Source organism: Mustelus asterias, chromosome 10 (genome assembly GCF_964213995.1).
Source record: "Mustelus asterias chromosome 10, sMusAst1.hap1.1, whole genome shotgun sequence".
Classification (NCBI taxonomy): domain Eukaryota; kingdom Metazoa; phylum Chordata; class Chondrichthyes; order Carcharhiniformes; family Triakidae; genus Mustelus; species Mustelus asterias.
In genome coordinates, this window is record NC_135810.1 from 72,557,462 (window position 1) to 72,582,033 (window position 24,572).

Sequence of the window (24,572 nt, forward strand, 5' to 3'; positions counted from 1 at the left end):
TGAAGACGTATGCCATATGCCTTCTTGACCATCTTGCCCACCCGAGTTGACACCTTCAGGGAACTGTGGATCTGCACACCTAGATCTCTCTGTATGCTAATATTTCTGAGGGCTCTACCATTTACTGTATACTTTCCTTCTGCAGTAGACCTCCCAAATCACATCACCTCATGTTTGTCCAGATCAAATTCCATCTGCCATCTTTCGGCCCAGGTCTCCAGCCAATTTATATCCTGCTGTATCCTCTGACAATCCTCCTCACTATCCGCTACTCCCCCAATTTTTGTATCATCTGCAAATTTAATCAGACCACCTATATTTTCCTCCAAATCATTTATATATATTATAAACAACAAAAATCCCAGCACTGCTCCTTGTGGAACACCATTTGTCATTGACCTCCAGTTAGAAAAGTACCCTTCCACTGCTACTCTCTTCTTTCTATGCCCAAGCCAGTTTTGAATCCATCTTACCAGCTCACCTCAGATCCCATATGACTTCACCTTCTGTATCAGCCTGCCATGAGAACTTTATCAAAGACTTTACTAAAGTCCATGTAACAACATCCACTGCTCTGCCCTAGTCAATTTTTCTCGTCACTGCCTCAAAGAACTCCATCAAGTTTGAGAGACATGGTCACCCCTTCACAAAACCATGCTGTCTATTGCTAATAAGCCTATTCTCTTCCAGATGTGAGTACATCCTGTCCCAAAGTATCTTCTCCAATAATTTCCCTACCACTGATGTAAGGCTCACAGGCCTGTAATTTCCCAGATTGTCTCTTTTGCTCTTCTTAAACAGAGAAACAATGTTAGCTACTCTCCAATCCTCTGGTACCTCGCCCGTGACTAAAGAGGATACAAAGATTTTGGCCAAGGCCTCAGCAATTTCTTCTCTCGCCTCTCTCAGTATTCTGGGATAGACCCCTCTCTGGCCCTGGGGATTTGTCCACGTTAATGTTTTTTCAAAGCCTCCAATACCTCCTCCCTTTTTATCTCAACATGTCCGAGAATGTCAACATCCTCCTTTCTACACTTACCATCCACCACATCCTTCTCCTTTGTGAATACTGATGCAAAGTACTCATTAAGGACCTCACCCACCTCATTTGGCTCCACACACAAATTCCCTCCACTGTCCTTGAGTGGACCTACCCTTTCCTTAGCTACCCTCTTCCTTCTCATATAGCATGAAAAGCCTTGAGATTCTCCTTAATCTACCTGCCAAGGACATTTCATAGCCCATTTTTGCCCTCCTAAGTCCCTGTTTAAGCTCTTTCCTGCTATCTTTGTATTCCTCAAGAGCCTTATCCGTTTTCAAGTTCCTGAAATTTATGTATGCCCCCTTCTTTTTCACCAAGCTCATAATCTCTCATCATCCAGGGTTCCCGAATCTTGCCAATTTTATCCTTAATTTTTACAGGGACATACTTGTCCTGAATTGTTAACAACTGACTTTTAAAAGACTCCCACATATCAGATGTGGATTTACCCTCAAACAGCCGCCCCCAGTCTACATTCCCTAGCTCCTGCCTAATACTGTCGTAGTTAGCCTTCCCCCAGTTTAGTATTTTCACTCGGACTACTTCTTTCCTTTTCTACAAGTATCTTGAAACTTATAGAAGTGTGATCACTGTTCCCAAAATGGTCCTCACACTGAGACATCAATCACCTGTCCAGGCTCATTTCCTAGAACCAGGTCTAAGACAGTCCAACTCGGGAAGCGGCTATCCACATATTGCCTCAAGAAGCACTCTTGGACACACTGAACAAACACTGCCCTGTTCAAGCCTCTGGCACTAAAAGAATCCAAGTCGATGTAGGAGATAAAATCGGTCTTCACAACAACCTTGCTGTTTTTACATCTTCCCATAATCTGCTGATATATCAGTTCCTCCACTTCACATGTGCTGTTGGGAGGTATGTAGTGTGATTGTACCACTCCTGTTCCTGAGTTCTACCCATATGGCCTCTCTGCATGATTCACCAAGGTGTCCTCCCTCTGTTTAGCTGTGACATTCTCTCTAATCAATAAAGCAACACCCCACATCTTTTGTCACTCTCTCTATCTCACCTGAAGCATCTAAATCCTGGAATGCAAAACTGCCAGCACTGCCCTTCTTTCAGCCAAGTCTCCATAATTGCCACATCATAGTTTCAATGTAGTAATCCAAGCTTCAAGTTCATCCACCTTACCTGTCATGCTCCTTGCGATAAAGCAAACACACCTCAGACCATCTGTCCTTTCATGTTTTGTACACTCTCCCAGTATTTTATTTCTTTTAGCCTTACTGGACCCATTCACCAAGTTCTCCACAGTTTCTGTAATCTGTATTGTATCCCTTTTTGATTTTTGTTTTTGGTTTCTCTGAACAAAGAACAATACAGCACAGGAACAGGCCCTTCGGCCCTCCAAGCCCGCGCCGCTCCCTGGTCCAAACTAGACTGCCTTCCACTTTTCCCCTTGCTGCCTCTTCTGTCCCCAACTTACTACCCTCTGACTTCTGGACATTGGTTTCAGTCTTGCCCAGGTGCAGACCATCTGATTTATACTGGTCCCATCTTCCCCAGAACCGGTTCCAGTGTCCCATGAATTTGAATCCCTCCCTCATGCACCATCCCTCAAGCTACGTATTCACCTTCGCTATCCTGATGTTCCTACTCTGACTGGCATGTGGCACTGGTAGCAATCCTGAGATTACAACCTTTGAGGCTCTACTTTTTAGTTTAAAGGGGTGGGGAAAATCAGAAAACAAGATCTCATCAATAAGATTCGCTTTTTTTAAAAACTCTTTGAATGTGGGCCCAAAATCCCGGCCCTGAAATATATAATTTTGCATCAGAAAGGTAAAGCTCAACTTATTTAAAAACCTATTCACAAGCTGCATATTTCAAATACAATGCTCATATTACATACAGAAAACATATGGATCCTTTGTGAACTTGGGAGTTGTTCTACAAATCAGATTTCTCCAGATGTTAAACCTATAAACTTAGGCATTTTGGCTGGTCCACTACAGCTACTGTACCAATATTGCATAAATTCTTACTAAGGTAAACTTAATGCAATATGTTAACTGGCAGTCTACCCTTAGAGTACAGCAAGTTATACAAATTAGTATTTCTTAAGTTTAAAGTAAATTCATATACATACCTGTAAATATTGAATATTGTCCTTGGAGATAGCTTCCATCAGCTCTTTGCTTAATGCTGCTTCGCCATGCAGTCTGACACTAGCCAAAATATGTTCACCATCTAAGCATGTATGTCTAGCTCCTCGCTGTCTGTAGAACAACACATAAGCAGTGTCTTTGGGAAAATAATTTGTAACATTGCTGACAGATTCAAAAGATGAAAACGAAACTCTAGTATCATTGTATAAATACCACTGATCATCAGCTCTACTCTCAGCTTCCAAAGGGACTCTCGGGCCAGTTCCAGAGTTAATGTCAACATTCTCTCTGCCATAGCAATAGTAATGTCCACTTTCTGAAGATATTCCAGAATGCACCACTACACAACAGAGGTCATAGGTAATTGAGAAGTATGTAGCATCCTCTGCAAAGTGTTTCCAGTTTCTGAGTTGGCATACCTGTTTTTCAGCATTAGTTATCTGTTCATCCTTTTCTGTGGTAATCCGAATAGGTATTTTGAGAACCAAAGGAATTGACACATTATCTAGAATTTTTTTTCGCCTCATAGTTATGAGATCAAAGGAGAACCTTAATAAGGTCAAAATGAGGTAATGCGGACTCCCTGTTAATTCCACTACTTTTTCCGCTTCCTGTAAAGAGGTGCATTTATCACAGTAATATCTGTTTTCACCAGACAGTATTTCTGGTGAAAGAAAATAATTTATGAGGTCAGACACGGATCTAGAACTTGCTGAGTCATATGCTTTCTCCCCAGTAGCCATTGCAAAATCATTCTTCGGCATGGAGCTAAATGAAGAAGAATTATCATCTCTCATTAATCTAGAGTATGAAGGATCTTCCTTCTTTTCTTTTGCATGAGATCCTAATATTTCAAATGGTAGGACTCGCACTGAAGGCTCTTTAGATTTTGCTTGCTTCTGTTTAATTGGAGATTTAGTAGTCTTGTGTTGCGGTTTAACTTGAGATGTCAGATTATTTGAACTAGTTATTTCCATTGAAATATTACAGTCATATGAACTACCAGATCGTTGTAGAGCTTTACTAGGTGGTGGAAAAGCCAGGGATAAATCTGTAAAAGCTTCCTCTCGGAAAGAAACATTACGACAGCAACGACAATGGATCTTGGTCACCATCTTTCCACCAAACATTCTTTCTATTAATGTTTTTCCTGGAACTTCATCTTCAATATGACTTCCATTACAAGTGCATTTCAGTCGGTGGGTAATTCTTTTGCCGGTTTTCTCTTCCTCATGTAGCCTTGAAAATAAAATAGAATAATTTCATATATAAAGGGTGTAGAGGGTTTCATTACCTGCTCAGAAGCTCATAATTTCCAGACACACATTATTACAATTGTATATAAATGAATAGAATCATAAAGTAGTAACGACACAGCAGAAGACCCGTCATGTCAGTGCTGTCTCTCTGCAAGAACTCCGTTAGTCCCATACTCTTACCCTTTCCCCCTCGTTCTGCAAATCTTTGTCTGAGTTCTTAACCAATTTCTTTTGAATCTGCCTCTACAACACTTTGGAGCAATGTATTCCAGATCCTCACCACTTGCTGTGTAAAAAAAACTTGTTACCATTGGCTCTTTTGGTTCCTAAACCTTCCACCAAAGGAAACAGTTTTTCTGCCTGGGCCCTCAATGATTCTGAAAGCTTGCATCAAATCTTCTCTCAACATTTTCTTTTCTAAGGAGAATGATCTCAGCCTTTCCAATTAATTCATATTTGTTCTTGTAAATCTTTTCTGCACTCTTTTGCTTCCTAACTAAAGTGTGATGCTAAGAATTGTGCACATTACTCCAGTTATAGTTGAACCAGTGTTTTACTGAGATTCAGCTTTTGGTACTCTATTTAAAGCCCATATTCTGTATGCCTTTTTAATCACTTTCTCAGCCTGTCCTGCAACCTTCAATACTTTGTGTTCATAGACCCAATGTCTCTACTCCTACATTCCCTTTAGAATTGCACCTTATATTTTATATAGCCTCTTCAAGTTCTCCCTAAAACACTTTTCAAATCCTTGCATTAAATTTTATCTATACATATTCACCCATTCCACCAGTCTGTCCATTGTCTTGCATACTTCTCACAGTTCACAATACTTCCAATTTATGTTTTCATCTGCAAATGTTGAAGTTTTGAAATAGGGGATTTTCACAGTAACTTCATTGCAGTGTTAAGGTAAGCCTACTTGTGACACTAAAACTTAAACACTTAAATCATGTTTCGTACAAAACAAGATATATTAACCCAAGTTGGACCTCTGTCTGACAAACACTGCTCACCATAGAATCATAGAAACCCTACAGTGCAGAAAGAGGCCATTAGGTCCATCGAGTCTGCACCGACCACAATCCCACCCAGGCCCTACCCCATATCCCTACATATTTACCCACTAATCCTTCTAACCTATGCATCTCAGGACACTAAGGGGCAATTTTAGCATGGCCAATCAACCTAACCCGCACATCTTTGGACCACTACACTCCGTTTCCTGTCAATCAACCAACTTTGTACCCATGTTATTACTGCCCCTTTTATTCCATGGGCTTCAACAAAGGATTGCATTGTAGTATTGTCACTGGACTAGTATTCCAAAGACCCGGCTTCAAATCCCACTATAGCAGAAATTTGAATTCAGTAAAAAAATTCTGAAATTAAAAATGAAGATCATGAAACCATTGCTGATTGTCATTAAAAAACTGATTCTCTAATGTCTTTTAGGGAAGGAAATCTGCTACCCTTACCTGGCCTACATGCAACTCCAGACCCACAGGAATGTCAGATCATAGATCATAGATAGATAGATCATAGATACCCTACAGTGTAGAAAGAGGCCTTTGTGACTCTTAAATGTCCTCTGAACAAGGGCAATTAGGAATGGGCAATAAATAAATAATCCAGTGACATCCAATAAACAAATTTTTTTTAAATTTCTTTCTATGTGGCACTTCATCAAATGTCTTTTGGAAGACCACATAAACCATCTTAAGCCCTTTCTGCTACCTGATCAAAACACTCAATCAAGTTAGTTAAGCATGATTTGTCCATAACAAATCAGTGTTGATGTTCTTTAATTAATCTACACTTGTCCAAGGTGATTGTTGATTTTGTTCCAGATTATTGTTTCTAAAAGTTTCCCCAACAACTAGGATAAACCCAGCAATTGGTAGTTGCTAGATTTTCCTTGCACTTTTTTTGAACAAGGTTGGAATATTTGTAGTTCTCCAGTCCTCTGGCACCACCCCTATATCCAAACAAGATTGGAAATTTATGGACAGTGGCTCGACAACTTCCACCCTTATGCCCTCAGATTCATTTCATCCAGTCCTGGTAATGGGTGGCATAGTGGCACAGTGGTTAGCACTGCTGCCTCAGTGCCAGGGACCCAGGTTTAAATCCAGCCTTGGATGACTCTGTGTGGAGTTTGCAAATTCTCCCCGTGTCTGCGTGGGTTTTCTCTGAGTGTTTCGGTTTCCTCCCACAATCCAAAGATGTCCAGTTTAGGTTGACTGACCATGTTAAAATGCCCGTCAGTGCCCCAATATGTGTAGGGGAATTAGCAGGGTAAATACATGGGGTTATGGGAATAGAACCTCGGTCAGGTGCTCTGGCAGAGAGTTAGTGTAGACTCGATGAGCCAAATGGCCACCTTCTGCACTGTAGGGATTCTATGAACATAGTAACTTTAAATACAGTCAACCTTTCTTTATCAACTTTTAGTCCATCCAGTGTCTCAACAACCTCCTCTTCACTATGACTTTGGCAGCATCTGCTTTCTTTAGTAATTCCTTTAGTAATTCAGCCATGTTCTCTCCCTCCATGCACAAACTCCCTCTTGGGTCGGTATTGTCTTCACCCCCTCTTATTACCCTTCTGCCATTTCTCTGCCAATGGAATACTTCTGGACTCCCTTTATATTAACCTCCTGTCCCTTCTGATACTCCCACTTTTCTGCTCATTTCCTTTTGCACTTTCCTTTTGAATGTTCTATATTCAGCCTGGTTTTCATGTGTATTATCGACCTGGCATCCAATCTTTTATGGCTTCATTTCACTTGCTCTCTTTCGTCAACTAGGACCTTTGGCTTTGCTTGCCCTACCTTTCCACCTACATAGTAACAGCCCACCTCATGTAAGCCAATCACCATCACTACTAACAATTTTGCCCACTAATAACTGCTCATAAAGACAGGTAAATAAACACCAAAGTATGTGGTCAAAAAGTGCAAATGGAAAATTTAATCCATCTGTGCCAATATAATATATGGGTACCAAATCTCAATGGGTTCAGTTTGATTTTCGTTCTTCATTAAAATTAAAAAGTTAACTACCAAATCAGGTGTGGTCTTCCCTATTCATCAAATATAGTCCAATGTGCACATAGAACAGAAATAATCTTCAATCTTCAGTGGATGGCCAGAAATCCTAATATTGACACTGATTTTCAGTAAGTTTCCAAGTAAGTTCAGTGCAACCTCTTCAGAGGTTAAGCAAAAGCTGCTGCCTGACCACCCCTTTCGTCAGCTAGTCTTTCACTGCTTTGTGGCCTTTATTATTTTATTACTGTAATAACTTTGAAGGCGAATCATTGTGGCTTAAGGTTATAAAGGGCTTATTAACAATGGTAAATAAATATATAGAAACAAGAGTCTGGCAGAAGTGAATACATGACTAGTCTCCACTCCTCCCAGGCTCCAAATGAGGATCCTTCCTGACCCAGGACACCTACTCTTGTACCCGATTGGCTCGGCTTCCCGTCCTGCCACTCCATAGGGTACAGTCTAATCATGTGGCCCTCAGGGATTGTCCCTTTAAAGGGGCCACGCTACCATACACACTCTCTCTCTCTTCCCCCCCCCCCCCCCCCCCCCCCCCCCCCCCCCCCCCCCCCCCCAACTCCTGAGTTCACCTATGGACGAAACAAAAGGAACATTATTAACATATGCATGCAAGTTACAACAGACATCAGGAATATCCAAGGAAAACTCATCACAAGTTCAGTTGGTCTGGGGACTTCCAGACCCTAGTAGAAAGTCTCAATCCTGTGTTACGCTCTTCTAGTTGGACGACTGAGAAAGGTAAACTTATCAATCTGGGGTCAAGATCATCCTCTGTCGCTGCTGTCTCCTCGATTACTGAAACTGCTGGTGGCTCCAGTTCCACATCTACAACAGGGATCCCTGTATCCATCACTGGTGAAACAGAGTCTACTGTAGAGATCACCTGTTGATCCACTGTATTAAGCACAGCTCTCTTCCTCAAATTATATACGTGTTTTTTGACACGACCGCCTTGTATCTCTACAGCATTGAAGGCTGGTCCTGTGCTTTCCACAACTTTTCCAGCCATCTATGTTGGGCCTGCTGGAAGGTTTCTGAGCAGAACTAAATCATCAACTTGGAAAACTCTTGTCTTTCTTGAGTCATGATTTTCTTTCTTAGGAGGCTTCATTTGCCTCCACACTCCCCACCAAATCTGGGAATATCATATCCAACCTTGCCATAAGTGGCACCCTATTAGTAGCTCGGCTGGTGTGACTCCTGTGGTCGCACTTGGCATAATATTGTATGAACAATATAAGAAACTAGCCATCTGTAGAGGTAGAGGCCTATTAACTTGCTTTTTCATTGATGAGTTGAATGTTTGTACAGCGGGTTTCACTAAGCCATTAGAGGCTGGGTGATAAGATGCTGACCTAACATGGCAAATACATATTATCTTTGTTCCTCTCTACTGGTAATGTTTAAATAGCTCTGACTTATCATATCGCTATCCTTGCATCATAATCTTAACCTTTGATAACACTGGGTCTCTTTTGGTCCAAGTTTGTGTGTTTAGCTGAGACCAGTAAAGACGACCAGGTGCGATGCCAGGACAGTTTCCTGTTTACCTTTGCCTCAGACGGTGATGATACCATCTGAAGCAAAGGTAAACAGCTGAGTGTATCCACATTTGATGTGTGTGTCTTTATGTGATGTTGGAACGTACAATTGTATGCTACCAATAGGGCCCATCTCTGTACCCTTGCAAAGGCAACTGATGGCACTGGTTTATCCTCTGTGAATAAACCCAATGGTTTGTGGTCTGATAGTATTGTGAAATGTTGTCCATATATAGATGGAAGAAAGTTCTTTACCGCATAAATTACCACCAAACTTTCATTATCCATCTGGGAATTCTTTTTTCCCCACATCTGATAATGTTCCCAGTGCAAAGACAGATGGCCTTTCTACTTCATCAGGCATCCTTTGGGCCAAAACTTCTCCCACTCCATGTGAACCATAGAATCTCTTCAGTGCAGGAGACCATTCGGCCCATCTGGTCTGCACTAACTCTCCATGAGAGCATCTTACCCAGGCTAAAGTGGGTTCTCTCTCATTTCAAATGGACAACTGCTTCTTTAAATCTCCTCAAATCTTCCTCCAAATTTGATGTGTATTCCTCAGGTGAGGCTCCTGTAATTATGACATCATCTAGATAAACCATTACGTTAGTGATGCCTTGTAATAAACTTTGTTGGAAAGTGACTGGCCGATGAGACTCCAAAAAGTAAACATGTATAATGGTAAAACCCCTTGTGGGTGTTGATAATAACTAACCTCCAGGAATCTTCATCCAACTCCAGATGCTGGTAGGCGTGACTGAGGTTTGGCACAGAGGTCTTCAATTCTGAGAATGGAGTATCTGAGTTTCTCAGCTGACTGTTAGTTTATAATTCTCACAAATTCTTACAGTACAATCCAGCTTCAGGATAGGGAATGGGCAGCCCATTTGGAGAACTGTACAGGCTTTATAATACGTAAATCTTCAATTGCCCAAGCTCAACTTCAACCTTACGACGAAGCGCAAAGGGTATTGAGTGGGTCCCAAAAATGTAGGTTTTGCATTAAGATTCAGATAAATTTTGGCTTTAGCCCGCTTTATTTGTCCTAGCTCTTTTTGGAAAACGCTGGAATATTCACACAGCAACTCTTGGAAACCTCTGCCCCATAGGTTTAATATTTCCAACCAATTTAATTTTATCTGCTTGAGCCAATCACAGCCCATTAGGCAAGGCCTATGACCTTCAATTACCAGGACATGTAGCTTTATCATTTGATTTTTATAAGACTGTTGCTGAAGCTAAGGTCTTCAATGTCTCTCCTGTATATGTAGACAACATGCATCCTGATTCATTCAATCTCAATGGTTGGAGGTCTCAATGAAGATAACAAAATGCCAGCTCCCCTATGACTATAGCTGCAGCACAGGTCAACTTCCACTTCAAGAGATCTGCCGTTTACCATCAAGGTTGTGTATAGGGGACATTTTTCTATACAACTTGTTGGACTCCTCAACCAGTTTTTATTAAAAAAGGAGTCAAACTAATCTTTGTGGTTTATTTTTTGCACATTCGCAGTGCTCTCCTAAACCTCTCGATCTGGGCATAAAGCCTGAGACGGTCTCCCCTGGCTCGCAGATTGTTGAATGAAATTTGTACCTCAACATAATGACTGAGGGTCGGGGCGAAGGTGATTTTTGACCAATTCAACTATGTGATCTGTTGTGAATACACGACTACTTTCCACTCCTCCCAGGCTCCAACTGAAGATCCTCCCTGACCCAGGACGCCGCTTGCAGCCAGTTGGCTTGGCTTCCTGCACTGCCACTCTAGAGTTCAGCCCAATTATGTGGCCCTCGGGGATCACTCCCTTAAAGGGGGCACGCTACCACAATTACTAACTACACAGTTTATTTTTTCAAATGTATCCTAGATAACATGATAAAATGTGTCATTTGCTCCTGGCATTAGGTAATAGGATGACACAGATGAGCGAACTCCTGTTTTATCTTAGCCTCTAGCCTCTGCCACATTAGATTAACAGGTCTTGAACAGTATGGAACTCCTTCAAGATAATCATTAAAGATAGAATAAATGGTTCTTACTTTTCTCTTTAGAAATACTCACCTCTTTTCTTTATCAAAGTTTAAAGTTATTCAATTTAATTATTCAATTGGAGACAAAGTTTTATTTTCCGCAGTATACAAAACCACCTCTCTGTAGTAGTCAATACCATGTATTCTGACAAATCTACAATTTCTAGCTTTTATTGTCATGTCATATGTATACACAAGTTCCACTTACAAGCTACTTAGCAATATTCCAGCTTCCCTATGACTTGTTTCAATTTTCTGGGTGTTGAAATTAACTGAAGCTGTCCTGGGTCCACAATTTTGGAAAGCACCTAAATGGACCAATAGTCTTGTGGGTCTATCTACATTACCAATATGATGCTTTTCTCTGCTACCTCTTTCCAACATCAGATGAGGTCACATGTGCTGGTGCTGCAAGATGTGGAACGACAGGTTGAATTTTATGAAGCACCATGGTCCCCAATTTAACGGTGGGAGCAGCGTTAATTCCGAACCCCTCTCAGAAGTCTTGCCTTTGGATGGCCAGCATCTTTATAATCCCAGTGGTGCCAATAGTGAGCAGTGGACACTACTGGGACTACAAGTAGTTCCCAATGTCGAGGAGCCCAAACCGGTCAGTAAGCTTAGGGGGGCCTGAGCAAGAGGGATGAGTTGAGTGGATGGCCTGGGTTTAAAAGGCCAGGCAGGGGTTTGAGATGTGGGTGGGGGAGTGGTGGCAAATGACCAATGGAGCCAGAAGACCCACACAGGACACTCCACCCACCACCCCCAACTTTGCCCAATACCTACCAGTTCAATGAAAACTGCCAACCTTCTTGCACAGCATGGGTTCCCTCGTGCCAAAGGTAAAGTACTGATTTGAGGATCTTAACTGACCACTTAAGGGCCTTCAACAGGCCCAAGGGCAGACAGGCTGCTCACCTCCCACAACACCCATAAAACAGCAGATAGGTCAGGGGCAGGAAGGTAGATGATAGCAAGGTCATCCACTGGATCTTACATGCCCTATGATCTTCAAACCTTTCAACTGGGGCAGCACAAAATCAGTCCAACATTTTTCTGCAGGATCTTCCATTGTGAAATCCTACTGTTTGCCTTAGTAAACACCAATTGATGACTGGAAAATTATCACTGTACTTTAAAATAAATAATTCCACATTTATTTTTAATGAGAGACCAAGGCCGAGATTTTTCCAGAAGGCGACAAAGGCCAATGGTGGGCAGGAAAAACGGCATGAAGGCCAAATGGCAAAGACAGCTTTTCCCGCTACACAGTGCAGCACTTAATGCCAAAGATTTTCTGCCACAGATTCTATGTCATATAGCTGGTGAGGCAGCCTCCGATTTGCCTGCCACGCCATCACTTCAGCACTGCAATCATCAGAGCGCCACAATTATAAACTACCTCAGTACACAGCAGCCACACTTCATAGCTCATGAGGAAGTAATGGCTGCTAGGAAATCTGCCCCAGAATTCCAAGGCACATCCCCAGAAACACTCCTCGATTCTGTCGAGGTCCACCATGATATAATCTACCCATGCTCAAGATAAGAACCTAGCAGCAAGCTCACAAATCCAGCATGGAAGTGGCAGCAATCATGAGTGCCAACGCCCTGCAAAAGAGGACAGCTATCCAACGCTGCCAGATAAATGATCTCCTTTCTGCTAGGGAAAGTCACTCTTCTCATCACTTTCAACTCACACCCATTACATATGCACAGGGATCTCACTCTCTGCCAGCTCTAGGGACATCATCACTCACTCTACCATATACATTTTCATCTAACTGCAGGTCACGGCCTCATCACCTCGTTTGGCCTACTCACCATGCACACCTGCCAGACATCCTTATCATCTGCCCTTGCACATGTCCTGCTTACGGCCTCTCCATCTTGTTTTCACGCAGGACAAGCTGGCACACAAGGAGAGATCCCAGACAGATGGAGGGATGCCAGAATTCAAGATCCTCACAGAGTTAGAGGACAAAGCCATCCAGCCAGTCGGGGAGGATGTCGACTGCTCCTGTGGTGATGGCGAGGTCAGTGGTGATAAACCAAATGAGGAACCAGCACCGCAACAACCAGATGACAATGTTGTGAATTGTGCCTCCTGTTTCTCAGGCCCCTGACATGCACTAATGAGCTCTCCTTTTTTTTTGCAGGCACATTTGGGAAGCAGCTCAGGGAATCCACCAACCAGGTTCACAATTGCTGTCCCAACAGCAGAACAGAGAAGGGATTTACAGATCCTGAAGTAGAAGTCACAGCACTCACCCACACCCTCCACCAGCACAGAGACGCACCTGGTTAGGACCTAGTTCTAGATCAGCCTCAGAGTCACAATCTGGTGAGCACATCACACTTTCGCTAATCACAACAAGTGGAGTCAGGGACGTCCCACAGTGTCAGTACTCAGGAGGATTGTTGGAGGCAAGGAATCTGCTGAGTCCCAGTCAGATGATGAGCCTCTGGACTCGGTCTCAGCTTCAAAGGCAAACTTGGGAAAATCAGTAACGGTGCCTGGTACAATCCTCAGATTGAATGATTTCATCTCCTCCGGAGCCTTCAACATGTCATCGAAGACGACGAACATCTCACCAAGGCCATCCCCACACGCCCACTTCTTGCCTTCAAACAACCGCACAACCTCAAACAGACCATTGTCCGCAGCAAACTACCCAGTCTTCAGGAGAACAGTGACCACGACACCACATAACCCTGCCACAGCAACCTCTGCAAGATGTGCCGGATCATCGACACGGATGCCATCATCTCACGTGAGAACAACATTCACCAGGTACACGGTACATACTCGTGCAACTCTGCCAACATTGTCTACCTGATACGCTGCAGGAAAGGATGACCCGAGGCATGGTACATTGGGGAAACCATGCAGACGCTACAACAACAGATGAATGAACACTGCTCGACAATCACCAGGCAAGACTGTTCTCTTCCTGTTGGGGAACACTTCAGCGGTCACGGGCATTCGGCCTCTGATCTTCGGGTAAGCGTTCTCCAAGGCGGCCTTCACGACACACGATCGCGCAGTCACTGAGCAGAGACTGATAGCCAAGTTCCGCACACATGAGGATGGCCTCAACCGGTGTCTTGGGTTCATGTCACACTATCTGTAACCCCCACGACTTGCCTGGACTTGCAAAATCTCACTAACTGTCCTGTCTGGAGACAATACACATCTCTTTAACCGGTGCTTAATACTCTCTCCACTCACATTGTCTGTACCTTTAAGACTTGATTAGCTGTAAAGACTCGCATTCCAATCATTATTCTGTAAATTGAGTGTGTGTCTTTATGTGCCCTGTTTGTCAACAGATCTCCCACTCACCTGACGAAGGAGCAGCGCTCTGAAAGCTAGTGGCGTTTGCTACCAAATAAACCTGTTGGACTTTAACCTGGTGTTGTGAGACTTCTTACTGTGTTCATGGAGGAGTGCATTCATCTTCTGTCTTGAGATGACAACACTGCAATACAATGAGGTCAACCAACAAAGGTGGTGACCACCCGTGGGTACCTTGGTGTAATACTTTTGTCCTGCACTGCTACAAGATATGCACTCCATGTGCAGACACTTGTTAGGATCCGTCAGTGCCAAACCAGAGGACGGTGGAACTTCTCAAGTTCACTCCAGCTGCCTTCTATCATAAGGCGGAAGCCTGGGACCCTACGGCACTCATAGGGAGGAGAATCAGCTGGTCACACCCCAGGGCCATTCATGAGTGTCCCATCCATCCGAATTCTCTCTTCTTGTGACCATTTCAGCTCCAGCTCCACAGGCCAAGGAGGGTGGCACTGCCATAGTAGGTCCCCAAAGTAGGCCAGGGCCCTTAGGGTCGCGGCCAAGGTCATCATAGACAACAGGACATGGCAGACAACAGGTTGTCTCCATCTCTGCTGTGGATGCACCAAGATGTAGTGGCAGGGCTACAAAGGTTAAGAGGCATGAGTTGCACAGTACGGGCAAGGCGTTAAGCACTTGTACATAATGTTCACCTCTAAATAAACTCCCACTACCTGCACCCTTTCAATGGCTTCTTGTTCTGATAAACTGTGTTCTTGTGGTCCGAAAACTTGATTCCTGTACAAGGCAGAGTGTTCAGTCCAGGGCATTCTTCCTGTGCTTTGTGCAAGGTTTCCAGCACATTGTTGGTGTCCCTTCACAGAGATAGAACACAGCAGTCATGCCTGTATGTTGTAGGGAATGAGGATGTATCCTACAATGTATAGGGCTAGCGATACTTATTTCAGTCATTGTCCATTGTGCTCTTTACACCTTTTGAGATGTAAACTACCCCACTGCTTCAGCCTCCGGTGATACTGAACCTCAAAGGTATAGCTCACGAAGGATGTCACAAAATCAGCAGGGTTGAAATTTTCCCCGCTGCATCACCACGATATGACCCTAGCAAGCAAGCCTCCATCAGCCAGGTAAGAATCAAACGTTCACAAGAAGTTCAGTGTACTGCCCCCACTGCCAGACTGGGAAAAGTGTCCTGCAATCAGTATCGCCATGAAGCAGATTCTCCTGTTATAAAGTGATTTTATGAAAGAAGGGGATTGACCTTTTTCTCTTTTCCACCCCATAACCCATTTCATCAGTACCTCCTGTTCCAAAGAAAATATAGAGGATATACAGCCGAGGCCTCAAGTTAAGAGGCTGGGAAATGCCTTTAGTGTTCAGTAGCAGAGATGTGGTTAATAAGGAAACAGGAGTCAAAACTTGCCATTTCACAGCTATCCATATACGATCAACAATTCTCAGTTACGTGGATCATACTTCTTTACACCCCACTTCCTGTGAGACTCTATCCTCAAAATAAGCTAGTGCTGGGCGAACTGGATGTAGGTTGAGGCAGCAAGCAGTGGCTAGCCTGTGGCTTCAAACTAGGGTCAGAAGTACCCCTGTGATGCACTATCAAGCAAAGACTAGTTTGTATGCAAGAACAAATAGGCTTTTATTAGCAAAAGACTTGGAGCACACCCATGCCGATGAACTGGTCCAGACACTGAGGCAGGGGGTGGGGAGCAGCCACCTTTGTACCTGGACCAGGGGGGGGGGGGTCGTCCCAGACAGGGCCGGCAGGGGCATGTCCAGGCATGTCACACACACACAGGCAATAAGCCAACAGTGGTTTACCACATTCACCCCCTGCTTTTAAAAAAAAAGAGTCCGGTGGGGGTGAGGTGGGTGGAACGATATTTACAGAATTGCAAATTTACAAATTTAGTCTCTCTGGGGGCTTGATCTGCCGCTGCGACCGCCATAGTGCCGGTTGTGGTGTCGGTTCCGGTGGCGGCGGTGTTGGTTCAGGAGCCAGGCCGTAGTTGCTCGAGTCGTCCGTAGTCCCTTCCGATTGCCGGGTGCGTGGTGGCGGCTCCTGGGGCTCAGGCGTGCTGTATACGGGGGTTGGGGGTGTGGGGTTGTGGGTCGTAGTGGTCCCTGGGGCACCTGCGGGTGCCAGGTCTCGAATAGAGACCGTGTCCTCCCCCCCCATCGGGGTACGCTACATAGGCGTATTGAGGGTTGGCGTGGAGGAGTTGGACTCTTTCGACCAGGGGGTCCGACTTATGGGTCCTCACATGCTTCCGGTGCAGGACAGGGCCCGGGGACGTCAGCCACGACGGTAGTGAGGTCCCCGAGGAGGACTAACTGGGGAAAACAAACATTCTTTCATGAGGGGTAGCATTGGTAGCTGTGCAAAGGAGTGATCTAATTGAGTGTAGTGCATCAGGGAGGACCTCTTGCCAGCGGGTGACTGGAAGACCTTTAGATCTCAGAGCTAGTAAAACGGCCTTCCAGACTGTCGCGTTCTCCCTCTTTACCTGTCCATTCCCCCTGGGGTTGTAGCTGGTGGTCCTACTCGAGGCTATGCCTTTGGAGAGCAGGTACTGTCGCAGCTCATCACTCATAAAAGAGGATCCCCGGTCGCTATGGATATAGCTAGGGAAACCGAACAGGGTGAAGAGGCTGTGCAGGGCCCTGACGACCGTGGCCGAGGTCATATCCGGGCAGGGAATAGCGAAGTGGAAATGTGAATATTCGTTAATGACGTTGAGGAAGTATATGTTGCGGTCAGAAGAGGGGAGGGGGCCCTTGAAGTCGACGCTTGGGTGTTCGAAAGGGCGGGTGGCCTTTGAGGTGTGCTCTGTCTGGCCGATAGAAGTGCGGCTTGCACTCTGCGCAGACCTGACTTCCTCAATGGAGTAGGGCAGGTTACGGGCTTTAATGAAATGAAAAAACCTTGTGACCCCGATATAAGATGTCGTAATTGTAGGTGGAGAGCTCGATTCTCATTTTTGATCTTGCCCCGCTGTGTGTTATTAAACATGAATGCAACTGACCGTTGGTCCGTGAGTAGGGTGAAACGTTTACCAGCTAAGTAGTGGCGCCAGTGCCGTACAGCTTCCACTATGGCTTGGGCCTCATTCTCGACAGAGGAGTGTCGAATTTCAGGGCCTTGGAGGGTTCGTGAGAAGGCGGCCACAGGTCTGCCCGCCTGGTTTAGGGTGGCTGCTAGGGCGAAGTCAGACGCATCGTTCTCCACCTGGAATGGGATGGATTCGTCTACAGCGTGCATTGTGGCTTTCGCGATGTCTGCTTTGATGCGGTCGAAGGCCAGACGGGCCTCTGCTGTCAGGGGAAAAGAGGTGGATTTGATGAGCGGACGGGGCTTTATCCGCATAATTGGGGACCCACTGGGCGTAATACGAGAAGAAGCCCAGGCATTTCCTTAGTGCTTTGAGGCTGGTGGGGAGGGGGAGTTCCAGGAGGGGACGCATGCAGTCGGGATCGGGACCGATTACCCCGTTTTCCACAACACAGCCAAGGATGGCGAGGCGGTGTGTGCGGAATACGCACTTCTCCTTATTGGTCAGATTTAAGAGTGGGGCGGTGTGGAGCATTTTGTGGAGGTTGGCGTCGTGGTCCTGCTGATCATGGCCGCAGATGGTGACGTTATCCAGGTACGGGAAGGTGGCCCGCAGCCCGTTCTGGTCTACCATGCGGTCCATCTCACGCTGGAAAACCGAGGCCCCGTTGGTGACGCCGAAGGGGACCCTAAGGAAGCGATAGAGGTGGCCATCCGCCTCGAAAGCAGTATACTGGCGGTCTTCTGGGCGGATAGGGAGCTGGTGGTATGCAGATTTTAAGTCGATGATGGAGAACACCCGATATTGCGCAATCTGATTAACCATGTCAGATATGCGGGGAAGGGGGTACGCGTCCAGCTGCGTGTAGCGGTTAATGGTCTGACTGTAGTCAATGACCATGCGATGTTTCTCCCCAGTCTTAACTACTACTCGGGCTCTCCAGGGGCTGGTACTGGCCTCAAATGATCCCCTCCCCTAGGAGCCGTTGTACTTCGGACCTGATAAAAGCCGCGTCTCCAGCACTGTACCTTCTGCTCTTGGTGGCGATGGGCTTGCAATCAGGGGTGAGATTTTCAAACAGTGAGGGAGGGACGACTTTAAGGGTCGAGAGGCTGCAGGTGGTGCGCGGTGGGCAATCTAACAACTGCTGATTGCAAACGGAGAGCGGGGGCAAAGACCTATTATACTCCATGGTGACACTCTTAAGGTGACACAGGAAATCAAGCCCCAGGAGTACGGCAGCGCAGAGTTGTGGCAGCACGAGGAGCCTGAAATTTTTGTACATTGTGCCCCGTACAGTCAGGGTCGCCACGCAGTACCCGAGGACATCCACTGAGTGGGACTTTGAAGCCATGGAGATCGTTTGCTTCACTGGCAGTACTGAAAGGGCGTAGCGACTCACTGTGTTAGGGTGAGTAAAGCTCGCCGTACTCCCTCAGTCAAATAAAACAGTTTATAGTGCAACCGTTTACCTCGATGTCCATCATGGACCTGGCGAGTTGGTGAGGCCTGGATTGGTCCAGCGTAACCGAAGCCACCGTTGGACTTTGCAACGCGGCTGATGGCGTCCAAGATGGCGGCCCGCACGGGTTCACACGCGGCTGATGGCGCCCAAGATGGCGGCCCGCACGGCTCACACGCGGCTGATGGCGTCCAAGATGGCGGCCCCCGCGGGTCGCAAGCGGCGCTACTGGGCTTGGAGGTTGATTTCGCCCTGCAAACCTTCACGTAATGACCCTTCTTTCCACACCCGGAGCAGATCGCATCCTTCGCAGGGCAGCGTTGTCGGGGGTGCTTCCCCAGGCCGCAGAGGTAGCACTTCGGGCCTCCGGAGACTGCTGCAGCAGTCGGGTCATTGGTGGGACGTGGCGTGGTGTAGGCCTGCGGCCCTCCCGAGTACAGAGGTGGCGACGACCGCGGTGTCCACAATGTGCCCCCGTGGTCGGGGGTGTAGGCCTCGAGATTACGGAAGGCCACCTCTAACGAGTCGGCAAGCGCCACAGTCTTTTGTAGGTCCAGCCCACCCTGTTCCAGCAGTCGTTGTTGGATATAGTTTGACCCGATACCCGTGACATAGGCATCTCTGATTAAGTCCTCAGTGTTTTGGGCGGCTGTTACGGCCTTGCAGTTGCAGGCCCTGCCAAGTGCTCGCAACGCACGCAGGAATTGATCGCCCGATTCTCCTGGCTGTTGTCTGCGAGTAGCCAGAAGATGTCTGGCGTAGATTTCATTAGACTGTTTGTTGTACTGGCCTTTTAAAAGTTCGATCGCATCCTTGTAAGTTTCAGCGTCTCGAATCATCGAGAATATTTGATTGCTTACCCGGGGGTGGAGCACGTGTAGCTTGTCGGTTTCGGTCCGGACGACGGAGGCGGAGAGGAAAGTTTTGAAACAGCGCAGCCAGTGATCGAAGCTGTTAGAGACTCCTACAGCTTGAGGATCCAATTCGAGTCTATCGGGTTTAGTATCTGCTCCATCCCAAAACTTTTTGCTAATAAAATTGATGCACTATCAATCAAGCAAAGACTAGTTTGTATGCAAGAACAAATAGGCTTTTATTAGCAAAAGACTTGGAGCACACCCATGCCGATGAACTGGTCCAGAGACTGAGGCAGGGGGTGGGGAGCAGCCACTTTTATACCTGGACCGGGGGGAGAGGAGTCCCAAGCAGGGCCAGCAGGGGCATGTCCAGGCATGTCACACACGCATAAGCAATAAGCTAACAGTGGTTTACCACATCCTGCACCTCCCAATTCCACATCTCAGTTAAGTTCTTCTTCAAAAACTTAGCGCTTCGTGGTGGCTTAATGCAGTTCCTTTAAGGAGAGCCAGTTAGGCCACAGATCAAATGTGGACCTTGTTTTCCTAAACACACTTGATACTTTGGGTAGACTCTTCATCAGAATGAATTTTTGGTGGCCTTTGGGCTGAGGGGATGGGTTGCAGTCAGACTGTTGGCTCCGTTTCCCCACTGCCTCTCACTATTTTCACAGCTGTGCACTTCCAACAATTTCACGTTTTCATTTTAAACCTCCCGCTTTTGGAATCTTTCCTATATTTTATTTTCCCCTTGTGCTTCAGCTTTCTTTGTGTAGAATTTATGTCTTTTCAATATTTTTGTTGTTTTCAGTTTTTTGTTCTTTAAAGGTCTTCCTTTTGCCTCATCTACATGACATTTTAAATTAAATTGTCGATAAGCAACTGCAGGCAATCCAACACATTAACATCTTGTGATTGCAATGTTTTATTACTGTATATTTTTCTGTGAATTTAACTAAAATTGTTGATTTATTCTTGAAGGGTTATACTCAAACTGTTGAACTGTCCTTTCGTTTTTGAAATCAAACTACTTTCAAGAATAGGTTCTTTAGAATTTGAAACTGCATTTCATGTCTGTTGCAATAGTCTGATTTGCTACTTTCAGACTTCGCTGACAATCCCCAAGACAAGTAGTTGTCCAGGAAAAAAACATCTTCCTCTTTCAGAGAAGCCAATAAAATGTAATTTCTTGATAAACCAGTTAGCTGACATCAGAAAACTGTACTGGTGGGTTTATTGTGTCATTGTTGAACCAAAGGGTACTTGGGATCGCCTATACTTTAAAGTTGGCAAATGTCAGCCAGTCATCAGGACAAACTGCTCAAATTATCAGCATAAAAGTAACATCTTGAAACATTTCCTTGCAAATGAAAACATCAAAGATGAAAGGATCCCTGGATGAAGACCCGTCTTTTCTTTTTTGGAAGAGAATATACAAAGAAAACCCAGGGTTTCCCTTTGGAGCAATTATTGAGGAAACTCCATCTATCAACTCACATTACTGCACCTACCACACGTTTTTCTAGCTAAACATTTAATTCCCTGATCTAAAGCTGTGTCAAATTGGATGAACAAGTATATATTAGTTATATGCTAGGTAAAAAGTGAACAACAACAAGTTCCAATTAAATTTGCATTGCAACTCTTCAACTAACCTGTCCAACAGATATTTTAAGTATTCTGAACAGTCCTGTTGTGCTCCTGGATTAAACCACGGAGGAGATGAAGCTTTCAAAAAGCTACTGGGGGAGATGGCTGGTCTCTACAAATGTAAATTAGAAAAGTTAGAAATTCAAAAATTATCACTCCTCAAAAATGCCAGAAATCAAAGAAGTTAAATGAACAGCTTCTGATAGTCTTCCATATTCCTTGAAGGTTATACTCCACTTTGATAAGGGTGCATCTATTAGAAAAGGGAGAAGGAGAAGTTTTAAGAGCTCGGCTTCATGTTATGACCTGCAATAACTAGACAGTTATTGTGCATGATGCAAGTAATCCGACAAGGTGAAAAATATATATAAAAATATATAAAGAAAGTTAGAAACTGGAAAAAGAACCTGGGAGAAAGAGTTAAAAGAGTAAACACTATATCTGTGGAGAATAAACTATGATTAAAGAACAAGGAAGACCATAGTAAGGAGCAGGTAATCAAATGTTCTCTTTTCACCTACAAACTACACATGTATGGATCACAAAATGCTTGGGGTGGTGAGGAGGTAGAGTATTCATAATTTTATAGAAAACCTTGCATTAGGTTTCAACAAAACCCCAAGACCAAAACCACCTTGATAGATGTTTAATTATGCCATCTAGCTACCTTTTATAGATTTCTCATGCGCTTTCAATGATTTCAAGTGAAGAACTGCAGATCAGGTGTAACATGTTTTGACTTTAAAATTGTGACATACATCTAACAAAGCTGTTATGATTATAACTATTTTAAATAATTTCTCAAATCACCAACAGTTAATAGATGACACTGAAATCATCGGGTAAATTTTCCCCTTTGAACCAAAAAAAATTCCAGGTACAAAAGATATTCAACACAAAAAGCAGAAATTTCCCAACTCGTCAAGCAGCAGCCAGTTCATCTGTCGAAGCATCATGTCAAAGGGTGATTCTGGGAATCTGCGAATTTGACCATTTATTTATTCAAAACAAATCCAATCTATGATTGCAGTCATAAGTCAGAGAACCTGCTTTACAGTTCCAGTAGGAAAAGATTATACAGATATTTACTGTCCTGCTGCTGAATTTTCATGACTAGCAAAGCATGCTCAAAACTTTTCAGAAATGAGGTGCAAGGAGCAATGAGTTGTTTGGAGGGCCACTCAGTTCTTGGGAAGACAAATGGAGGAAAATTATTAAGACAAGGTGAGAAATGGCATTGAAGAGATCTGAAAATGCTGAGGAAGTTACAGTTTGTGGAGGATGGAGCCAAGGAGGCCAGCAGAAATTGAAAACTGGATATGATAAAGTCATGTCATTGAGACTCCAGTTCACGTTAAGATTCCCATAGAGATGGGGAATTATTAAAGAGAAATTTGCACTTCCATTGCATTCTCCCAGAATTTAGTTCACAAGTCGCTCCCAACTTCCAATGGGTTGCTTCCCTTTTACTTTCCCAACTAAGTAACATCTAATCCCAGAACTTTTTCTCACTGTATGAATTACACAATAGACCTCTTCCCCCAGTTTAGTTTGGTAACTCTTCCAAATTCTCAGTGTTCAATCTGATCATGGACTCCCACCTGTGTTTTGCATGGTGAACAAGAGTCAGCATTTTCTTCGATTAAGATGCAGGTCTGGCTGTTTATATCTCCTCTACTTTTTAAATTCACTTACAGGATGTGAATGAACATCACTGGCTGGACAGCATTTACTGTCCATCCCTGGTCGACCTGAAGGTGGTGGTAGTGAGCTGCCTTCTTGAACTGCTTCAGGCCTGAGGTGTAGGTACACCCACAATGTTCTAAAGTGGGGAATCTGACCCAAGCAACACTTTCCTCAGGACTAGATATTAAAATGGCTTCCTCTACCCCCTTTCCCCATTGCAACAGGAAACACATTAGCTTTATATCCAAATATTAACACGTGATAGAAAAAAATTGAGAAAGTGTGCTCACTGCTGTGCAGCCTTAAGGTTCAGGTTAGCATGTGTCTACATCTAGCTCTCTGCTAATCCAAACGCTGTTAAGAAACTCCTCCAATTATGTTACTAGGTAGCAGCAATACTGACAACAAATTAACGGTTGCACCCCTGTTGCCAGTTAGGTTACACTGGTTGATCATCATGCTGGCCTGCCTTCCTTTAGATAGTACCATGTAAAATATGCTGTGCTGTTGAAGAACCACCCACTGAGTTAAGTCAAGATTCATACATCTGTGCTATTGAGCCTCCTATTGCTACCCATAGAGGAACTGGGGCTTCTGCATACACTAATCATCCATTAAGTGAATCTTATTCACTTCTACTTAGCAAAGTGGTGTACAAAAACAGGCAAATGAGTAGTCCACTCCACCTTGCATCCTTGTGGTGAACTTTCTCCCTTTTCTCTGAGGGAGTAGGCCCCACCCCACCAAAAACCCTTAGATAGGGGGATTTTCTCCTCCTTCTCCATGCACCATGTCTGAAGAGGGTGTTGGCAACCATAGGCCTCCATGCTTATCTTTCTTTAGAGGCATTTTTAATCTTACTATCAGCATGAGACTTTTCTCAATCATGTTAGGAAATTGTGGTAAAACAAAAAACATGAAAACTAATAACTGGGAATGATACAAGGTGTAGAGTTTCAAGATATAAAACCCTTTCAATTAAAACAAATTCTAAGGTCCAAATTTCTAACACCAGGGTCCTCAGTTGTGCTTCACCCTCAGGATATGAATAATTAATGTTTGCAAATTAAGCAGAATTTCAGTAAAATTCAAATATCCTTAAGGAAAAGCAATGGAGACAGCTTGAATACTCCACCCACAAGGACCCAAGATTCCTTAAATGCTAACAGCACAGGCAAAGTCTGTTTTCTTCTGTCTCAGAAATAATGATGAATTATGTCTCAGAAGAAATATACCATTGAAGCGATGGTAAAACTATGCCAACAAGTGCACTAGTTCCCCAACTTTTATTCCTACAACTCATTGTCCAGCACGCCCTTTTTTTAGAAATGTTAAAATTCAAATCTCCTATTGGCTATAGGATACAGATTGGCACGGTGGCACAGTGTTAGCATTGCTGCCTCTCAGGGCCAGGTTCAAATCTGGCCTTGGGTGACTGTGTGGAGTTTC

The 24,572-nt window shown here is 44.5% G+C and overlaps 1 protein-coding gene across 1 annotated transcript in view; it reads right to left on the bottom strand.

Annotated features, from left to right (window-relative positions):
• The window catches only part of LOC144499661 (ubiquitin carboxyl-terminal hydrolase 35-like), a 105,271-nt gene that overhangs the window by 11,518 nt on the left and 69,181 nt on the right, over positions 1–24,572 (bottom strand). Inside the window, exons 10-11 of the mRNA XM_078221904.1 lie at positions 21,443–21,549; positions 3,154–4,411 (exon numbers count right to left, since the gene is read on the bottom strand). Coding sequence (XP_078078030.1) covers positions 3,154–4,411; positions 21,443–21,549 — 1,365 coding nt within the window. The remainder of the gene's footprint in view (positions 1–3,153; positions 4,412–21,442; positions 21,550–24,572) is intronic.